At 48.7% G+C, this 19,207-nt stretch overlaps 1 protein-coding gene across 2 annotated transcripts in view; it reads right to left on the bottom strand.

The window, feature by feature from the left end:
* THRA (thyroid hormone receptor alpha) overlaps positions 1-19,207 on the bottom strand; it is a 946,869-nt gene that overhangs the window by 34,341 nt on the left and 893,321 nt on the right. For both annotated transcript variants that reach the window (XM_069634782.1, XM_069634783.1), the window contains exon 8: positions 4,998-5,144. In XM_069634782.1, coding sequence (XP_069490883.1) covers positions 4,998-5,144 — 147 coding nt within the window. The remainder of the gene's footprint in view (positions 1-4,997; positions 5,145-19,207) is intronic.

The raw sequence follows: 19,207 nt of genomic DNA, 5'->3' as shown, positions 1-19,207 counted from the left end.
GCGCCTTATTCCACAGTTTTCTCAGATCTCAGCGCCCCTTACCAGGCTGACCAGTAGTAAAGTGGTTTTCAAGTGGGATTCCTCTGCTTCTCAGGCTTTTGACACCATGAAGTCAGCTTTTATGGCAGCCCCGATTCTGCACCATCCACAGGATGATCTACCCTACATTGTGGAGGCCGACGCTTCCAACTTCGCTGTCGGAGCTGTTCTCCTACAGAAAGATCCAGCAACGTCAGTAGAACATCCAGTAGCCTATTTCTCTCGCAAATTGAATCCCAGCGAGAGAAACTACGCGGTTATTGAAAAGGAACTGTTGGCTATTAAGATCGCTTTTGAGGAATGGAGACATCATCTACTCGGAGCTCATTTTTCAGTGGAAGTTCGGACTGATCATCGCAATTTGCAGTACCTACGCTCCTTGCAATGTCGAACGCCTCGTCTAGCCAGGTGGGCCTTCTTTTTCTCTCCGTTTGTGTTTCATGTCACTTACGTTCCGGGAACCTCCAACCTGAAAGCAGATGCTCTCTCCTGATCCCTGGAGAAAGAGGTAGAGACGGCCTGTCCGAATCAGCCACTGATTTCCCCTCAGCATTTTTTACTGACTGTCACCTCACCTTGAGTCAATCGCTGACGCCACCCGGACGGATCCTGAAAGGTCGGCCCTTCTTAGACGTCGGTCAGTGTACGAACATGATGGGCTCTTGTTTTTCCGGAAACGGCTGTACATTCCTAAGGGAACAATCCGAGAAAGCATATTGCATGGATTTCACGATTCACCTATCGGAGGTCATCGAGGAATGAGAGCTACTCGAGAATTGATATCCCGACAGTTTTGGTGGCCTGGATGGGCTACCGAAGTTCAGAAATACGTCGAAAGCTGTCCTGTTTGTGCCCAGTGCAAGATTCTGAGAAGACGGCCGTTGGGATTGCTGGTACCTACTGAAGTGGCACTCTACCCGTGGCATACCATCGCCACGGACTTCATTGTGGATCTGCCTCCTTCCGAAGGATTTACCTGCATAATGGTTGTTGTGGATGGTTTCACCAAATTAGCTCATTTCATTCCATTTAACAAGATTCCTACGGCGACCCAAATGGCTTCCGCGTTTCTGCATGACATCTATCGGTTACATGGCCTTCCGGAAAAGATAATTTCAGACCGTGGCTCCCAGTTCATCTCTTCTTTTTGGAGTAAGGTGTGTGGCCATCTAGGAATTCATAGAGCTCTAAGCTCGGGTTATCACCCACAGACCAATGGGCTCACCGAAAGGACTAATCAGACGTTGGAGGAGTACCTCCGCTGTTTTGCTAATGCTGCTCAGTCCAACTGGAAGGCTGGGTTAGACCTTGCTGAAGTATCCTATAACAATACTGTTCATGCCTCCATTGGGGTCAGTCCATTCTTCTGCTCAACTGGCCAACATCCCAAAGTGCTGCCCTTCGATCCCGTACCCACCAGTACTGTTCCATCTGCTGATGCCCTGGTCTCAAGCATCCAACAGCAACAGGAGTTGGCACGCAAGATCCTGAGAGAAACCAAGGATCGGATGAAGGCTCAGGCGGACAGGAAGAGGAGTGTGGAACCAGATTTTCAAGTCGGGGACAAGGTTTGGTTATCCTCTAGGAACCTGCCGCTTCGCAATTTGCCTACCAAACTGGCTCCCCGTTATTTTGGTCCATTCACTATTACCAAGCGGCTGTCCTCAGTAGCGTTCCGTCTCCAGTTACCCCCCTCTTGGCATGTACACCCAGTTTTCCATGTCTCCTTGTTGAAACCTTATGTTGTCGATACCTACGGCCGCTCCTGCCCTCGCCCAACCTCAGTCATTGTGCACGGCGTCCTGGAATTTGAGGTTCAAGAGATCTGCGATGCTCGTTATCGCAGGGGGGTGCTCCACTATTTGGTGGATTGGAAAGGGTACCCAGCTTGTGATCGTACTTGGGAACCATATCGACATGTTCACGCTCCCCGCTTGGTGCGTGAGTTCTATAGACAGTTTCCTTGGAAACCCGGGGCCCCAGGCCTTCCTGGGAGGGGGCATAGTGTCACGCCACATTGGAGACCGGGGTCCGCTGCGCCCGCTCGTCCCTTCACCTCCTGGCGAGTCTACCCGCACCTCCGCGCTTGGGGGCTCGCCAGAGGGAGAGCGTTGGGTGTCGGGGCCGGAGGGCTACGCCGCATGCGCGGAAGACCTCTGTCTCGGTTCCGCGCATGTGCCGTGGACTGGGCTCGAGCCCTAGGAAGGGCTTGCCTTCCAGGACTCGCTTTGGATACGCCGGCACCCGTAGGTGAAGCGGCTTGCGTTCCAAGCCTCACGGGCGCCGGCGACCCATAAAAGGAGCCGCAGTTCGAGGCAAGCCGCGTCTCAACGCGGTTTGCTTCGTTCTGCGAGCTTCCTACCTGGGCTGCCTGCCACTCACCTGAGCCCGCTCTGGGCTGCCTGCTACCTTACCTGAATTCCTCCCTGGCCTGCAGTCTACCTTACCTGAGTTCCTCCCTGGGTCTGCCTGCTACCTTACCTGAATTCCTCCCTGGGCCTGCTGCCTATCTTACCAGAATTTCTCCCTGGGCCTGCCAGCTTACCTTAGCTGAGTTCTCCCTGGGCCTGCCAGCTTACCTTACCTGGGATCTCCCTGGGCCTGCCATCTTTTCTTACCTGGGTTCTCCCTGGGCCTGCCAGCATTACCTACCGGGGTTCTCCCTGGGCCAGCCAGCTTACCTTACCTGGGTTCTCCCTGGGCCAGCCAGCTTACCATACTTGGGTTCCCCTGGCTCTGCCAGCAACTTACCAGAATAAACTCAGTATCTGCCGGCATACTTTTACCTGGACCTCCCTGGGTCTGCCAGCATACACTGACCAAGGTCCCCAGCGATTGCTGCCCTAGAGTAACCTTTCGGGCTCCTTCAGTTAGATCTCCTGCTCAGCCTTGGTTCCTTCCTTTCCTGTCCGGCCTTACCCTCTTCATCCGTTGCTGCGGACCAAGAATATACCTGCCACGCCAGAATCTAAGACCTCCGCTTCAGTTCACGTACTTTGGACTTTATTCCAACGGACTCCATCCCAGCCCGTGATCTGCAACAAGACCGTAGCCTCTCCTGCCTGTGCTTGCACAGTCCCTTCGTCACGTTAATCAGGAGAGTGCTTTCCGTGACATTGGGAATCGGCCCATCCTCCACCCAGTATCAGTTTTTGGGTGGCGGAGAGGCTGGTCTCTCGTGCCACAAGCTCATATTTCGACTGGATACAGACTGGCGACCTCGGCAAGATCAAAGACCAAGAAGCCAGGTACGCAGCCCTCTCGTGCTTCCCAACTTGACAATCTCAAGCAGGCCTTGAAAATTCTTAAAAATCCCACAAGACCTGCAGGGCGAGTTCCTTAGTTCACATACTTGACCCAAGAGAAATGCACTTGCCCCAAGGTGACTGTTGACAAAATATTTACCAGTGCTTTTTGTAAAATGGTGCATGTCGCCATAAACACACTTCATATTTGCTGCAATGCTGTCAAGCATGCACAGTGAGACCTGTATTTATCATTTACTTCAAACAAAGTGTGTTTGCAGTAAATGAAAAAAGTTTGTAACATCCCCATACTCGCCAGCAAGGTCTAGTATCATGCAAATGGTACTCACCCTGTATAAAAACGACTCAACAATGCTAGTGGGCTAGTAGATTTTGCAAGCACCATCTTCGATATGATCAGAAAGCATTCCTGCTGCTCTATGCTTAATTTCGAGCACCACTTTTGATATTGTCAGCAAGCATTTCTCCTGCTCTATGCTTGATCTCGAGCCCAACCTTTGATATGGTCAGCAAGCTTTCCTGTTGCTCTATGCTTGATCTCAAGCACTACCTTTGATATGGTCAGCACGCATGCCTCCTGCTCTATGCTTGATCTCGTGCCCCACTTTTGATATGATAAGCAAGCATTCATGCTGCTCTATGCTTGATCTCGAGCACCACCTTGGATATGGTCAGCAAGCATCCCAGCTCTATGCCTTAACATAGTCAGTATCTTTGATATGGTAAGCAAGCATCCCTGTTCTATGCCTTTTCCTAGTCAGGATCTTTGATATGGTCAGCAAGCATCCCTGCTCTATGCCTTTTCCAAGTCAGGATTTTTGATATGGTCAGCAAGCATCCCTGCTCTATGCCTTATCCTAGTCAGGATCTTTGATGTGGCCGGCAGCCATCCCAGCTCTATGCCTTATCCTAGTATGGATATTTGATATGGTCAGCAGTCATCCCAGCTCTATGCCTTTTTCTAGTCAGGATCTTTGATCTTGTCAGCAAGCATCCCTGCTCTAGGCCTTATCCTAGTCAGGATGTTTGATATGGTTATCAAGCATCTCTGCGCTATGCCTTATTCTAGCCAGGAACTGTGATATGGTTAGCAAGCATGCCTGCTCTTTGCCTCAGCAAGCATGCCTGCTGATCTATACTTGATCCTGAACTCAATCTTTGTGAGGGTACACAAGCATGGTATCTGTTTTTGCTTTATGCACGCTTCCCTTTTCAGTGAATTGCAGGCCAATTTACTGTTCTGTTCTTGAGCGCCATATTTGTCAGAGGAAGACACCATTTAACAACACTCAAAACATTATAGCAAATGCTGGGCATGAGGGTATTTTTTGCAAACAGGTTTGACAGGGGGGTTGACAGAGCTCTCAACCGGGCTCTAATTTTGGTTTTAGTTCTGGCTCTTTCTGTAGATAAGCTGAGCAGGCGCCTGGGGTCCATTTTGCTCCAATTGCAGGGCAATGAGAAATGGTCTGCAGATTTGCCCCAAATTGAGAAGCAATGCCATGCCTTTCTGTGCAGGCAGCCAAAACCAACACTCCCACTATGGTACAAAAGGGGAACTGCAGTCAACTGACCAGCATATACTTCCCCAAAGGTCATCCGCGCGCCAGCCAATCGGGTGCTAAGGATTAATGCTCCCGCCCCTCCCCGCCGCTGTTCCACTCCCCAGCAGCGCCTGCTAGCGGTACCTACCTCAGAAAACATGGGTAATTTTTTGGCAAAGTCCACCACCCTCGTGATGGCCGGGGTGATGATTTTTGTAAACTCGCTGAACGCCTCCAGGTCCACCTTATCGCCGTCCGGCACGTTTGTCATGGGGCATTGCCCGATGGCGTCAGGCTGTGGAGAGAAGAGAGCTGTTAAGCAAGGTGTTCTGTGCTGCATTACATATCATGTGCTACGCTGCTTCCCGCTGGCAGGGCTGTGTGCCAGGGCGGGCCATGCCCCAAGGTTAGAGGTGTACTTTACCCACATGGCGCGTTCAGCTCCCCCTCGCCAGGATACAGGAATAACCCCACACAGGGAGCCACCTGGGGTAGGAAAAGTACATTGTGGGATGAGAAAAGGCCCCATCAGCTCATTGGGACCCCTGGAAGTTGCTGGGTGGTTTGTAGCTATGTTGGCCCACAAACGTCAGCAAACAAGGTGTCCTTACACAGGGTTATACTTCCCACAACTTTGCAAGTTTCAATAAAGAGAAACACAAATCAACCCTCGACAAACACTGGACCCTAAAATAGGCAGCTGTGTGTTGCGGCACAAAGAACATGCATTGGCAAAGCCAATCGTTTGGGCTTTGTATTGGTATGGGATGGGTATTGTCTAGGTACTGATATACAGGTACTACCTGGCCATAGGATCGCAACAGCTGAAAAATTGAGCGATTACCTCACCATATGATTTCAGTACCTGGCAAAACTGTTGGCTTTGTCACTGCTTGTTGTTAACAGAACCTCAGTGCAAGGGATAGATATAAATCACGTGGCTTAAGGCACACTTGGGCGAGACTTTTTTATTACATCCGTAGCATATTTACAGCTGCAATTAAGCCACTAACTCTTGGTATACTGCTTAGAAAAAAACACTGGTTTTACTACTTGATAGAGGGAGCTAAACAAGATACGAGGGGTTGTGTTGTGGGTGGGGCGGTCCAACGAGTGGGTGGGAAGGGCCACAGGGATTAGTATGGCCATGGGGAGTCAATACGTGGGTAAATACCCAAACACCCCCACAAGCTCTGTGTCCCTCCTCACATGTTATCTCCCTCCTACCTATACTCCAGTGCAATAGTTTTGGCTTATGTGCAGCTTTTAAATGCCACCTAATAGCCCAGATTTAAAATGCAGTTGGTTGCTCGGCCTTGACACTTGGTGGCAATAAGGAAATAAACACCTTGAGGTATAGGGGGCCAGGGAATGGAGTGAGCAATAAGAACTATAGCTTTCGGCATGGGTTAACAAAAGAAGGCAATAGTAAGAACTGACTGTGGCTTCTGGTGTAGGGCTATAGAGATGGCGACTAGTATCAAAAACCATCTTCAGCTTCTGGTGCAGGTCTATACAGATGGGAATAGTAGCGAAACATCTGCAGCTTCTGGTGTAGGGCTACAGAGATGGGAATAGTAGCAAGAGCCATCTGCAGCTTCTGGTGTAGGTCTACTGAGATGGGAATAGTAGCAAGAGCCATCTGCATTTTCTGGTGTAGGTCTACGGAGATGGGAATAGTAGCACAAACATCTACAGCTTCTGGTGCAGGTCTATAGACATGGGAATAGTAGCAAGAACCATTTTAAGCTTCTGGTGTAGGTCTACAGAGATGGGAATAGTAGCAAGAGCCATCTGCATTTTCTGCTGCATGTCTATAGAGATGGGAGTAGTAGCACAAACATCAACTGCTTCTGGTGCAGGTCTATAGACATGGGAATAGTAGCAAGAACTATTGTAAGCTTCTGGTGTAGGTCTACAGAGATGGGAATAGTAGCAAGAGCCATCTGCATTTTCTGCTGCATGTCTATAGAGATGGGAGTAGTAGCACAAACATCTAAAGCTTCTGGTGCAGGTCTACAGAGATATGAACAGTAGCAAGAGCCATCTGCAGCTTATGTTGCAGGTCTATAGAGATGGAAACAGTAGCACAAACATCTAAACATCTACAGCTTCTGGTTCAGGTCTATATGGATGGGCATAGTAGCAAGAACCATCTGCATTTTCTGGTGTAGGTCTACTGAGATCGGTATAGTAGCATAGCAAGACCCATCTGCAGCTTCTAGTGCAGGCCATAGAGATGGGAATAGTAGCTAGAACCATTTTAAGCTTCTGGTGCGGGTCTAGAGAGATGGGAATAGTAGCAAGAACTATTGTAAGCTTCTGGTGTAGGTCTACAGAGATGGGAATAGTAGCAAGAGCCATCTGCATTTTCTGCTGCATGTCTATAGAGATGGAAGTAGTAGTACCAACATCTACTGCTTCTGGTGTAGGTCTATGGAGATGGGAATAATAGCTATAACAATTTTAAGTTTCCGGTGCAGGTCTACAGAGATGGGAATAGTAGCACAAACATCTAAAGCTTCTGGTGCAGGTCTACAGAGATGGGAATAGTAGCACAAACATCTAAAGCTTCTGGTGCAGGTCTATAGAGATGGGAACAGTAGCAAGAGCCATTTGCAGCTTCTGTTGCAGGTCTATAGAGATGGAAACAGTAGCACAAACATCTAAACATCTACAGCTTCTGGTTCAGGTCTATATGGATGGGCATAGTAGCAAGAACCATCTGCATTTTCTGGTGTAGGTCTACTGAGATCGGTATAGTAGCATAGCAAGACCCATCTGCAGCTTCTGGTGCAGGCCATAGAGATGGGAATAGTAGCTAGAACCATTTTAAGCTTCTGGTGTGGGTCTAGAGAGATGGGAATAATAGTAGCAAGAGCCATCTGCATTTTCTGCTGCATGTCTATAGAGATGGGAGTAGTAGCACAAACATCAACTGCTTCTGGTGCAGGTCTATAGACATGGGAATAGTAGCAAGAACTATTGTAAGCTTCTGGTGTAGGTCTACAGAGATGGGAATAGTAGCAAGAGCCATCTGCATTTTCTGCTGCATGTCTATAGAGATGGGAGTAGTAGCACAAACATCAACTGCTTCTGGTGCAGGTCTATAGAGATGGGAACAGTAGCAAGAGCCATTTGCAGCTTCTGTTGCAGGTCTATAGAGATGGAAACAGTAGCACAAACATCTAAACATCTACAGCTTCTGGTTCAGGTCTATATGGATGGGCATAGTAGCAAGAACCATCTGCATTTTCTGGTGTAGGTCTACTGAGATCGGTATAGTAGCATAGCAAGACCCATCTGCAGCTTCTGGTGCAGGCCATAGAGATGGGAATAGTAGCTAGAACCATTTTAAGCTTCTGGTGCGGGTCTAGAGAGATGGGAATAGTAGCAAGAACTATTGTAAGCTTCTGGTGTAGGTCTACAGAGATGGGAATAGTAGCAAGAGCCATCTGCATTTTCTGCTGAATGTCTATAGAGATGGAAGTAGTAGTACCAACATCTACTGCTTCTGGTGTAGGTCTATAGAGATGGGAATAGTAGCTATAACAATTTTAAGTTTCCGGTGCAGGTCTACAGAGATAGGAACAGTAGCAAGAGCCATTTGCAGCTTCTGGTGTAGGGCTACAGAGATAGGAACAGTAGCAAGAGCCATTTGCAGCTTCTGGTGCAGGTCTACAGAGATAGGAACAGTAGCAAGAGCCATTTGCAGCTTCTGGTGTAGGGCTACAGAGATGGCGATGGTATTAAGTACCGTCGGCAGCCTCTGGTGGAGAGCTATACAGATGTGCACTGGTATAAAGAACCATTTTCAGCTTCTGTTATAGGGCAACTGAGCACGATGCTTAGCATAAACTTACTGCAGCTTGTGGTAAAGGGCCATAGAGAAGGGAACAGTAGCAAGAACTATCTTCAGCTTCTGGTGTAGGGCAACTGAGGAAGGAGCATTATTTTACTGCAGCTTCCGGTGTAGGGCAACTGAGGAAGGAGCATTATCTTACTGCAGCTTCCGGTGTAGGGCAACTGAGGAAGGAGCATGAACTTACTGCAGCTTCTGGTGTAGGGCAACTGAGGAAGGAGCATTATCTTACTGCAGCTTCCGGTGTAGGGCAACTGAGGAAGGAGCATTATCTTACTGCTGCTTCTGGTGTAGGGCAACTGAGGAGGGATCATGGAGCATGAACTTACTGCAGCTTCCGGTGTAGGGCAACTGAGGAAGGAGCATGAACTTACTGCAGCTTCCGGTGTAGGGCAACTGAGGAAGGAGCATGATCTTACTGCAGCTTCCGGTGTAGGGCAACTGAGGAAGGAGCATGATCTTACTGCAGCTTCCGGTGTAGGGCAACTGAGGAAGGAGCATGAACTTACTGCAGCTTCCGGTGTAGGGCAACTGAGGAAGGAGCATGATCTTACTGCAGCTTCCGGTGTAGGGCAACTGAGGAAGGAGCATGAACTTACTGCAGCTTCCGGTGTAGGGCAACTGAGGAAGGAGCATGATCTTACTGCAGCTTCCGGTGTAGGGCAACTGAGGAAGGAGCATGATCTTACTGCAGCTTCCGGTGTAGGGCAACTGAGGAAGGAGCATGAACTTACTGCAGCTTCCGGTGTAGGGCAACTGAGGAAGGAGCATGATCTTACTGCAGCTTCCGGTGTAGGGCAACTGAGGAAGGCGCATGATCTTACTGCAGCTTCCGGTGTAGGGCAACTGAGGAAGGAGCATGATCTTACTGCAGCTTCCGGTGTAGGGCAACTGAGGAAGGAGCATGATCTTACTGCAGCTTCCGGTGTAGGGCAACTGAGGAAGGAGCATGAACTTACTGCAGCTTCCGGTGTAGGGCAACTGAGGAAGGAGCATGAACTTACTGCAGCTTCCGGTGTAGGGCAACTGAGGAAGGAGCATGAACTTACTGCAGCTTCCGGTGTAGGTCAACTGAGGAAGGAGCATGATCTTACTGCAGCTTCCGGTGTAGGGCAACAGCTTCCGGTGTAGGGCAACTGAGGAAGGAGCATGAACTTACTGCAGCCTCTGGTGTAGGGACGGTAAGAAAGGCACTGGTAAGAAGAAGCACTTGCAGCTTCCGGCGCAGGGCGATGGCGGAAGGCGGAACCCAGACATCTGTTTCAGGGCAGGATGTTATTTTTCCCTCTGCCTTTGTGTTTCCAGGACTGTGATGGATGAGGAGCATCGCGCAGCCCTAATTAGAGGGGTCACTGCTCAGGCGCCCAGCTGGCCAGAGTGCAGGTTCGGCCCGGAGGAGGCGCGCGCTAATCATCTCGCATTCAGAAAGGAGGAGAAGCTCCCCCGCTGCAGCGGGCCAGGGTCCACGGCTGGAGTAATAAGATCCTGGCACCCACCCAGAACGCGGCCTGGACGGAACCCAGGAGCGGGACGCGGGAAGCTGCAAGTGGATGCGATGCAGGGAGTGCGGCCAGCACATCGCACGGGCCTCCACCCTTCGCAAAAGACAAGGGAAGCCGTTTGTACAAAGCAGAAATTAACCAGGACAAGTACATTGACGCATAATCTCAAGGCGCCTGTCCAGTGCTTTAAGTGGGATGAGAAATCGAGTCAAGGGAGGGAGGGGGGCAGGGGTATGGCTGAAATGGGGGAGAGCTGGCTGTCTCCCAGCAACAATACACCATGAGTCCCTGCAAACATGTATTGTGGGTTACTCAGCAGGGTCCCAGGCAGTCATATCTGCATCAAGTCTGCATGCAAATAAATCACACTCTCATTCAGTGTATAAACAATTCAATCAGTGACTAAACCCATATTACATAAATCACATACAAGTATTGGGCGGGGAACACACAGCACCAATGTGGGTTCTGGGCTGCTTTGCATAAAATCAAATAGCATTTGGGGAACATGACATTGATCACAGACGTGTATATTTGACATATGATAGTGATTCAAGCATGCAATCCTTCTGAGCATGCACTCTGGGCTTGGTGCTCACTTTATTTGTAACCACACTCACCCTAACAGTCATGAACCACATATACTCATTTTGGCAGAACCCTGCTTTCTGGTGTTAGGCTCGGGCTGTCCTGCTTGAGCAGAAGACAACCTCTAATTTTCTTAAATGTATCCTTTCGCAGCTTATCAATTTGTCGCTGGTGTCTGTGATTCTCAACTAGTGCGAGTCTACCAACGCTCGCGTGTAGACCTCTGGTAGATGGGCAGGAGAAATCACATCTGGTGTCCCGGAAAGGATAGCTCAGGGGCAAGACGACACAGAATAACATAGGGTCCATGCTTAGAAACCTTTGGGTATTAAGCATGTTATAAATAACCAATTACAATTAGTGGCCAACAGAGGGGGCCAGAGAAGCGCCTCAGCTTGGAAGTAGCTTTTGGAGACTACTGGGATGCAGCGCTGATTAGCCCAGGCCCACTTAAAGCTCTGCTCCTGCACGATTATGACATGTAAGCCTGTAAGGGACTGTGGATGCTTCTCGATCAGGCTTGATGCTGGGACTGCTGGCAGCATTCCATCTTGCCTGCCCAAATCTAAGCGGCACGGGAACCCTGCCCAACCCGCTTGTCTGTCTGTCTGCCTGCCTGCTGCCCGAAAGTTAAGCCACACCCACCACCAGCCCACCCGGGAAACAGTTTCTACTGGGACTATTTCATCTACGTTGAGGTGGACTCTGGCCAAAGTCCTTGCTTCGCTGCCTGCCACTGTCCGCAGCTTCTGCACGCTTCGCAGTCTTCGCTACTCATCTCGCATCTTACTATGTGACCATCCTCGATCCTCTTGTTTCGAATGATCACGACACTCTGAGCCTCTCCATCCTTACCTTGCTCGCCCGATGTGTAAAACCACCTGCAGCACTGAGACTTCCACCGCACCGCCGCTCTACTTACAACAGTCAGGACTACCACCCAGATCCCTCTTCCATCTGCTGGCACCAGACTCATTCTCCTCCAGAGTCTACCTCTATCTTAACTCTTCTCCCCACTTTCTATTCTATAACTATGAGCCGGACTATTCCGACGCATTGCTCCTCTAGAACTGCTTCTAAGCGCTGCACTTCCTTTCACCAATCTAATCTAGTTCCTCGGAGCACTGCTCACTCATCTGCTTCCGCCCCCATCTCTCTTGCTCTCTGGAATGGGCGGTCGATTTGCAACAAGATCCATTCTATCCTTGATCTCTCTCCGTCTTGCGCTCCAACTCTTGTGCCTAGGCTCTCCTCCTCCAAATCGTCAATCCCTGCTTTTCATCTAGTTCCAGTTTCTCTCACACTGCTCGTCTGGGTGCAAGAGACTGAGGAGTGGGCATCTTATATCGCTCATCCTGGCACCTCTCCCCACCACATCTCCCCCTACGTCCCACAGTGGAATATCACTACAGTACCATTTCTCTCCCCAAGCCCCTGGCTGTTCTCACTATTCATCAGTCTTCTGGCCTAGTCACCACCTTTCACGATGGCCACCTTTCATCCACCCACACATGCCTCTACCCACTTTTTTATACTACACTCGTACTCTCTTGTACAAATTTCAAGTCCGGCCATTCATCGATCTGGCTCTTCTCTTGATCTTCTCTTCTCTACCTTACCTTTCTCCTTCCCAGTCCAATCTACTCCAATGTATTCCTCTAATCACCTCCTTCTGTCCTCCCCTTTTTATTTGCCTATCTCTTCCTTTCCCGCCCCCTGTCCTGTCATCTTTTTCGGTGAGAGCTCCATTCTTTTTATTCTTCTCTCTTTACATCTATGCTCTCTTGTTCGCTCTCTTCTCTGATTGATTTCTTTACTCTTGATGCGGACATTACAGCTACTGAGCTTTCATCCTCTCTTCAAACCACTCTTGACCCCCTCTATCCTCCTACTCCTGTTTCTCCTTCCCACAAACCCCCTTAGCTTTGTCTCAGTGCTTCTATCTGTTCCTCTCGTCAATTTCTGCAGCGGGCTAAAAGACGCTGGAAGATTTGTAGATCTCTCACTTCTTCCGTTTCCGCTTCTGACCGTGCCAATGTCTTGCGTCTAAAGTCAACCTTTTTCGGCCTTCCCACTCACCCAATTCACCCTCAGCTCCTTCAAACGCTAATTTTCCTTCTCCATCTCTAGTAATCTCTTCCTTCTCTCCGAGTCTGAGGTCGCTACTTGCCTCGCTCGAGCTCATCCTACGGAAATTCCTTCTGACCCTTTGTCCTCTGTCTTGATACCCAAGATCTACCCTCCACTTTTTCCTCGTCTAACTCAGATGCTTAACACTTCCTTAACCTCTGCAACCTTTCCATTCTGAAAAAGCCACATCTTGGTCCCTCACTTTCCTCCAATCTCCATCCTAACTCGCTACTCCCATCCTTATCTAAGCTTCTTGAGCGTATTGTCTACGTTCAAGCATCTGCCCATCTAAATCATTTTTCCCTTTTGACTATCTTTCAATCTGGTTTCCGTCCGCATCACTCAACAGAGAGCCCGCCTATATGCCACTAATTCTTTACTCTCCTCTCGTGACGCTGAGCAGTCTTCTCTCCTTGTCTTACTTGATCTGTCTGCAGCATTCAATACTGTAGAGGACTCTGTTCTTCTTTCCACTCTCAAGACTCTTTCACCCGGGTTTCCGCAAGTCTGTCCTTGACTTGTTTTATTTTCATCTCTCTAACCACACATACACTTGGGCCAACTGTAGTTCTCCTGTCTTCCCTCTTCAGTTCGGTGTACCCCCGGGGTTCTGTACTTGGCCCCATTCTATTCCTTCTGTGCACCCTCCCACTCTCCTCTATTAGCACGTCCTTTGGTCTCTCTCGGCATTTCTATGCTGATGACACAGAAATCGTCTTTCCTTTCTCCTCCCTAACTGACTCTCTTCTTATTTTCCATTCCAGCTGTTTGCTAGCCATCCAACACTGGATGTCAACTACCTATTTTCACCTTATGCCCACAAAAACGTAAGCCCTTTCCTTTCCTTCATCTTCTATTCCTCCCCCCTCCATACCTTTTCCTCTGTGCACTTTATCCCTATCGCAATCTTCTAGAAATCTTGGTATGCTCTTTGATTCCTCTCTCGGCTCATATTTCGGTCACCACCCGCTCTTTTCGCTACCCACTTTTTAACATTAGGAAAGCACGCTCCTATTTCGCCATCCATGCGACTAAACTCTTGGTCGCTTCTCTTGTTTTCTCCAGACTAGACTACTGCTCCGCTTTGTTGTTGGGTCTTCCTGCCTACCAGTTTGCTTCTTTGCACTCTTTGGACACAATTCATCCGTTTGTCGTCTTCTTGGTTTAACCCCTCGTCACTATTTCCTCTACCCGTTCCTCACGTCATAGGCTTCGGTTTGAATCCTGCCTCACCCATCATTTCCTTTGTATTGTATTTAAATCTCTACACGGATTGGCTCCTCCCTATTTCTCAGCTCTCGTTCTTTTTACTCGCTTTCTCATGCACTTCGCTCTCAATCTCACTCCCTTCTCTCAGTTCCTCGTCCCCTCCTGTGCACGCACCGCTTTTGTTCATTCTTGAATCAAGACACTGGAACCCCTTACCGCTATCTATTGGGTCTCCCTCCTCTTTCTCTCTTTTCCGGACTCGCCTGAAAGACCACGTTCTCCCTCTTTCTACTGTTTAACTCTACTGGTTACCCTACTCACCTATCCAAAAATGTTGTACTGCTTTTTAATGTGTAAAATAAAATACAAATAAAACACGAATACAAGGAAAGTAGACTACAGACAAAGGGCTTCCAAAGACTTGGGTCCAACGAAGGCCCCACATGACCCCGTCTGACAGAGCACATCCCCCTCTTGCCTATTTTGTGTAGACTGCTCTTTATACTTTAAATATCAGGTTCAGTGTACTCCATAGAGCAGCAGACTCATTGCATAAGTCTCAAGCAAGTGCCAGTGAGCAAACCCAGCACATGGCTAGAGAGGTGGTCTGGACCACAGGTCAGAAGTCTGCATAAGGCACAGGGCCCAATTCTCAAAAGGCTTTATGGTGCACATCTGCTCCATTGGCAGCAGAATAATGTGCACCCTATGCAGGGAAGGTACCAGAAGTTGCACGTCATAGATGCGCACGGTCTGATGCTCTTCGCCACTGTGGTGAGTTGGAGGAACTCCCCACACTTGCTTGTGGAAGGAGGGGGGGCAGCCACTAAGGACTTAGTCACCAGTGGGGGAGGGGTGAATGGTGCAGAATTCCACTGGCTCCCCACCTCCACAGATATGCAGTATTCCAGATAACCCACGGCACCCCGACACCTGGGAACTACAAGCGACCACACCGGCCCACAGACTAAAAATATGGAATCGAGCAGGTGGCCGCTCGCCGGCCATGCACTCCAGTGGCCATACTGCAGAAGACTAAACTAAGCAGAGGCAGCACAAACACCAGCAAGCTGGTATGTGTGAAGTAGCACAGAATGCCACAGTGGCACTGGGAAGCAGCAGGGGAATTCCAAAATGGTGCTGCACACTGCGTACACCTTATAACCCTTCCGGTTGTATGCCATAGTAAATTAAATCAACAGAGCTATTGGGCAACATTGAGGACTCACCCCTATCGAACTAAAAAGAGGTAATGAGATCAGCACCCGTTCTACCCAGTCTCAGGGAGGGCGACCAAGGAGCCTAGAATACAACCAATCAGAGTCCAATGCACTGGAGGCTCATGGGTATAAAAGGGGCTGGAAGACTTGGAGCGGGAGGAAGCAGTTGTGACGGCTGATGCTTCCTTGATTTAAGGGGAGGCTGCTGGAGGCGGGAGTCCTGGAAGGACTGATCCCTGGAGGAAGGCAGCGCTAGCCTGGAGAGACTAGAAAGAGCGGGGAGAGCTGGTAAGGCTTGCAGGGCCTGAAAGGGAAAGACTGCATGAAGGGCACAGCAGCCCCTCTCCACTCTTTGGGGGAATTGGAAAGCCAAAGGTTGGGGCTTTGCAGCGTGGCCCCTGTTGAGGATGAATAGAGGTCTGGGAGCCTGGCAGGAGGGGACCAGGCCTATGAGAGAGGCTTGCTGTGAATGCTAACCCACAGCGTAGGAGAGAGGCCTACTGCAAGTCTTGTAACCCAAGGCCTAGCACAGAAGCCTACTGCAAATCCTGCACCCAAGTGTCTATGAGAGGGGCCTACAGCGAACCCTGAATTCTTGATATAGAGGAGATAGAAGAAGAGAGAACCCGGATATAAGGGGAGACGTGAGTTCTGTAACCCAAGGCCTAGCACAGAGGCTTTTTTTGTGAATCCTTTACTCTAGATGTAAGGAGAGACAGAGGGCAGAAAGCTCAAGAGGCACCTGCAGTGAATCCTAAGCTGAGGTCTGGGGCAGGGGGGGCAGGTAGTGAATCCTTAGCTGAGGTCCAGGAGGGATCTGTCGTGAATCCTGAATCTGGGGCCCAGGGGGGGCCTGTAGTGAATCCTGAAGCTGGGGTCCAGGGGGCACCTATAGTGAATCCTGAAGTTGGGGTCCCGGGGGGACCTATAGTGAATCCTGAATCTGGGGCCCAGGGGGGACCTGTAGTGAATTCTGAAGCTGGGGCCCAGCGGGACCTGTAGTGAATCCTAAACTGAGGTTGAGGGGGGACCTGTAGTGAATCCTGCAGCTGGGGTCTAGAGGGGGGTGTCTAGTCAAATGGTCGACAGACAAAGCGTCGACAGTCAAAAGGTCGACACAATTTGGTAGACAGGTCAAATGATCGAATGTTTTTTTTTAGTTATATATATTTTTTTAGGTTTTTGTTTAAAAAAGTGTCTTTTAGCAAAAAAAAGGGGGATGGTGGGGGGACCCCCCAAAAAAAAATGTGAAAAAAAAAAAATCGAACATTTGACCTGTCGACCTTTTGGTGTCGACCATTTGTCCTGTCAACCATTTAGATTCGATCATTTGACTTACAACCTCCAGGGGGTCCTGTAGTGAATCCTGTAGCTGAAGTCCAGGGGGATCTGTAGTGAATCCTGAAGTGGAGGATCAGGAGGGACCTGCTGTGATTTTTGGAATCCCACATTCTGGAGGCAACCGCAATAAGAGACATAAGGAACAAGTGTGTTTTTGCATCCGAAGAGGGATGGACTTTGAACTTTTGCTTAGGGCAAATCCTTGAAACCTTTGTGTTACTAGCACAGGGTAGCCGAGAGGCTCATTAAGCTTGGGATTCCAAATGTTTTCTGTTGGTCTCATCGTTTGGACATTTCTTTGTTAATGAGGGTGCCCTGGAAGGGTTGAGGACTTGTGAGAATAGGCTTTAGATCTTATCTGTGATCACAAAGGATCACTGTATATTTCCAGCCATCCTGACACAGCTTTATTCAGAAGCCCCTCTTCAGTTGTAGAGTTCCTCGTAGTACCAACTAGGTGTTTGGCTAACACTGACTATTTTCTTATAGAAAAAAAGATCTATTTAGCCCCAATCTGTGCACAATGAGTTACGCACACCATCATGTGACCAAATACACAAAGCAGGCAGTGGAAGGGAGCATTTCTATGCTTTTCTAAATGAATCCAAATTTCAGACATTGGTTTCCCTTTGACATGCTGAGAACCTAAAAGAATTCCTCACTGCCTATTTGGAAGATGTGCAGGGGTGCACAATACATGGGAGAGTCATTTCTACTCCTTTCTAACTTTTTTCGGTGGGACAGCAGAGGCTTGAACGTGTAGGTTCCACTTTCATTTCTAGCCTTGAAGCAGGGATAGAAGCACTGTTTCTTTTTTCAGCATTCCACCAGGCTCTTTAAAAGGGATAGTTCACTCTAAAGTATTATTGGCTAAAAAGATGGCCCATAATCAAAAATATCTATAAAAAATATTTTTAAACAAAGTCCCTATGTAAGGTTTTGAGCAAATGAGACTCAAATTCTAAAATTTCAAGCACTAGGAGGCATCCATTTTGTGAAATGGAGGAGCCTCCTGTTTTTCTGTTTAGCTCTGACCTTGCGGCACTAATGACGCAAAAGCCAGCCAGCTGTAATAAACAATAGCTACTACTGGGTGGCTTTTGCTTCATTATTGTCGGAGAGCAGAGAATGCAGGCAGGAAGGCTGTATGCTGGTAAGTGCTTATTTCTTTTTTTCTTAAAGCACTGCAAATATAAAGACAACCTTGTTGTATTTATAAATGCTGTGTTTTTTTTCTAAGTTTCCTGGGCTTCCCCGGGCTGGAGGAGCCTGGGAAACTTAGAAAGAAAACCGCAGCATTTATAACATTGTATTTATGTTTGCGGTGGCTTCAGCTTTGAGTCTCCTGGGCTCTGCGCGGCAGGGGAGCCCAGAAGACTCGAAGCTTAAGCCATCGCAAACAAATACAACGTTGTTGTATTTGTAAATGCTGCGTTTTTCTTTTTAAGTTTTCCGGGCTCCTCCAAGCCAGAGGAGCCTGGTAAACTTAGTAAAGAAAACCACAACATTTATAAATACAACCGCGTTGTATTTATGTCTGCAGCAGCTTTCATTTTGAGTCTCCTGGGCTCCCCAGATCCGGGGGAGCCCAGGAGACTCAAAGCTGAAGCCACTGCAAACAAATACAATGTTGTTGAATTTAAAAATGCTGCAGTTTTCTTTCTAATTTTCCTTAGCTTCTCCGAGCCGGAGGACACGGGGGAGCCCAGGAGACTCAAAGCCGAAGCCACCGCAATCAATAATTGCTGCAAAGTGGCAGCAATTATGAAAACTCTGGCGGCAGCGGGCGAAGTATTTATAATTGCTCTGCCTTTCATTTTACATTTTCTGTGCTTCCCTGGGCTTGGGGAGCACCGAAAAAGTAAAATGAAAGTGAAGGCAGCCTCCTCCAGGTTCAGCCCTGCTCTGGCTGCAGTAAGCAAAAGCCCCCAGTAGGGGCCTTTTGCTGCTTGATTAGTGCTGCCAGGGCAGAGCTTAACATGAACAGAGGAGGCTGCTTGAAATGACGAAATGGATGCTCCCATGTAAACACTTTGAGCCTCATTTGCTCAAAAGTTTACATAGGAACTTTCTGTAAAAAAGATGTTTAATATATGTTTTTGATTATTGCCCATCTTATGGGACAACAACATTTTAGAGTGAACTATTCCTTTAATGGCCCATCACAGTGAAACATGATCTCAGCACTCATGAGGGTGTTGGCAGAAAATTATACGTTACTAGCCAGGGTACCCCGCGTTGCCCGTGTCCTGATCGAGTGGTGTCTAGTGTGCCCTGGAGAATGTTGCTCTTGTCGGCAAGTCTTGCTACAGTTTGCTCTGGTGTCTCATGTGCCCTGGAGGATGTTGCTCTTGTCCTCATGTAAGCAAGCCTTGCTTCAGTTTGGTCTGGCATCTCATTTGCCCTGGAGAAAGTTGCTCTTGTACTCTGGTCGGCAAGTCGTGCTGCTGTTTGTTGTTGTGTTTCAGAAGCTCTTGATATTGATTTTCGCTTTGCATCAGATGGG

This window comes from Ambystoma mexicanum, chromosome 13 (genome assembly GCF_040938575.1).
Source record: "Ambystoma mexicanum isolate Mex_15411 chromosome 13, UKY_AmexF1_1, whole genome shotgun sequence".
Classification (NCBI taxonomy): domain Eukaryota; kingdom Metazoa; phylum Chordata; class Amphibia; order Caudata; family Ambystomatidae; genus Ambystoma; species Ambystoma mexicanum.
Note: the sequence above shows the minus strand (reverse complement) of the source record. Positions and strands in the feature narration are given on the sequence as shown.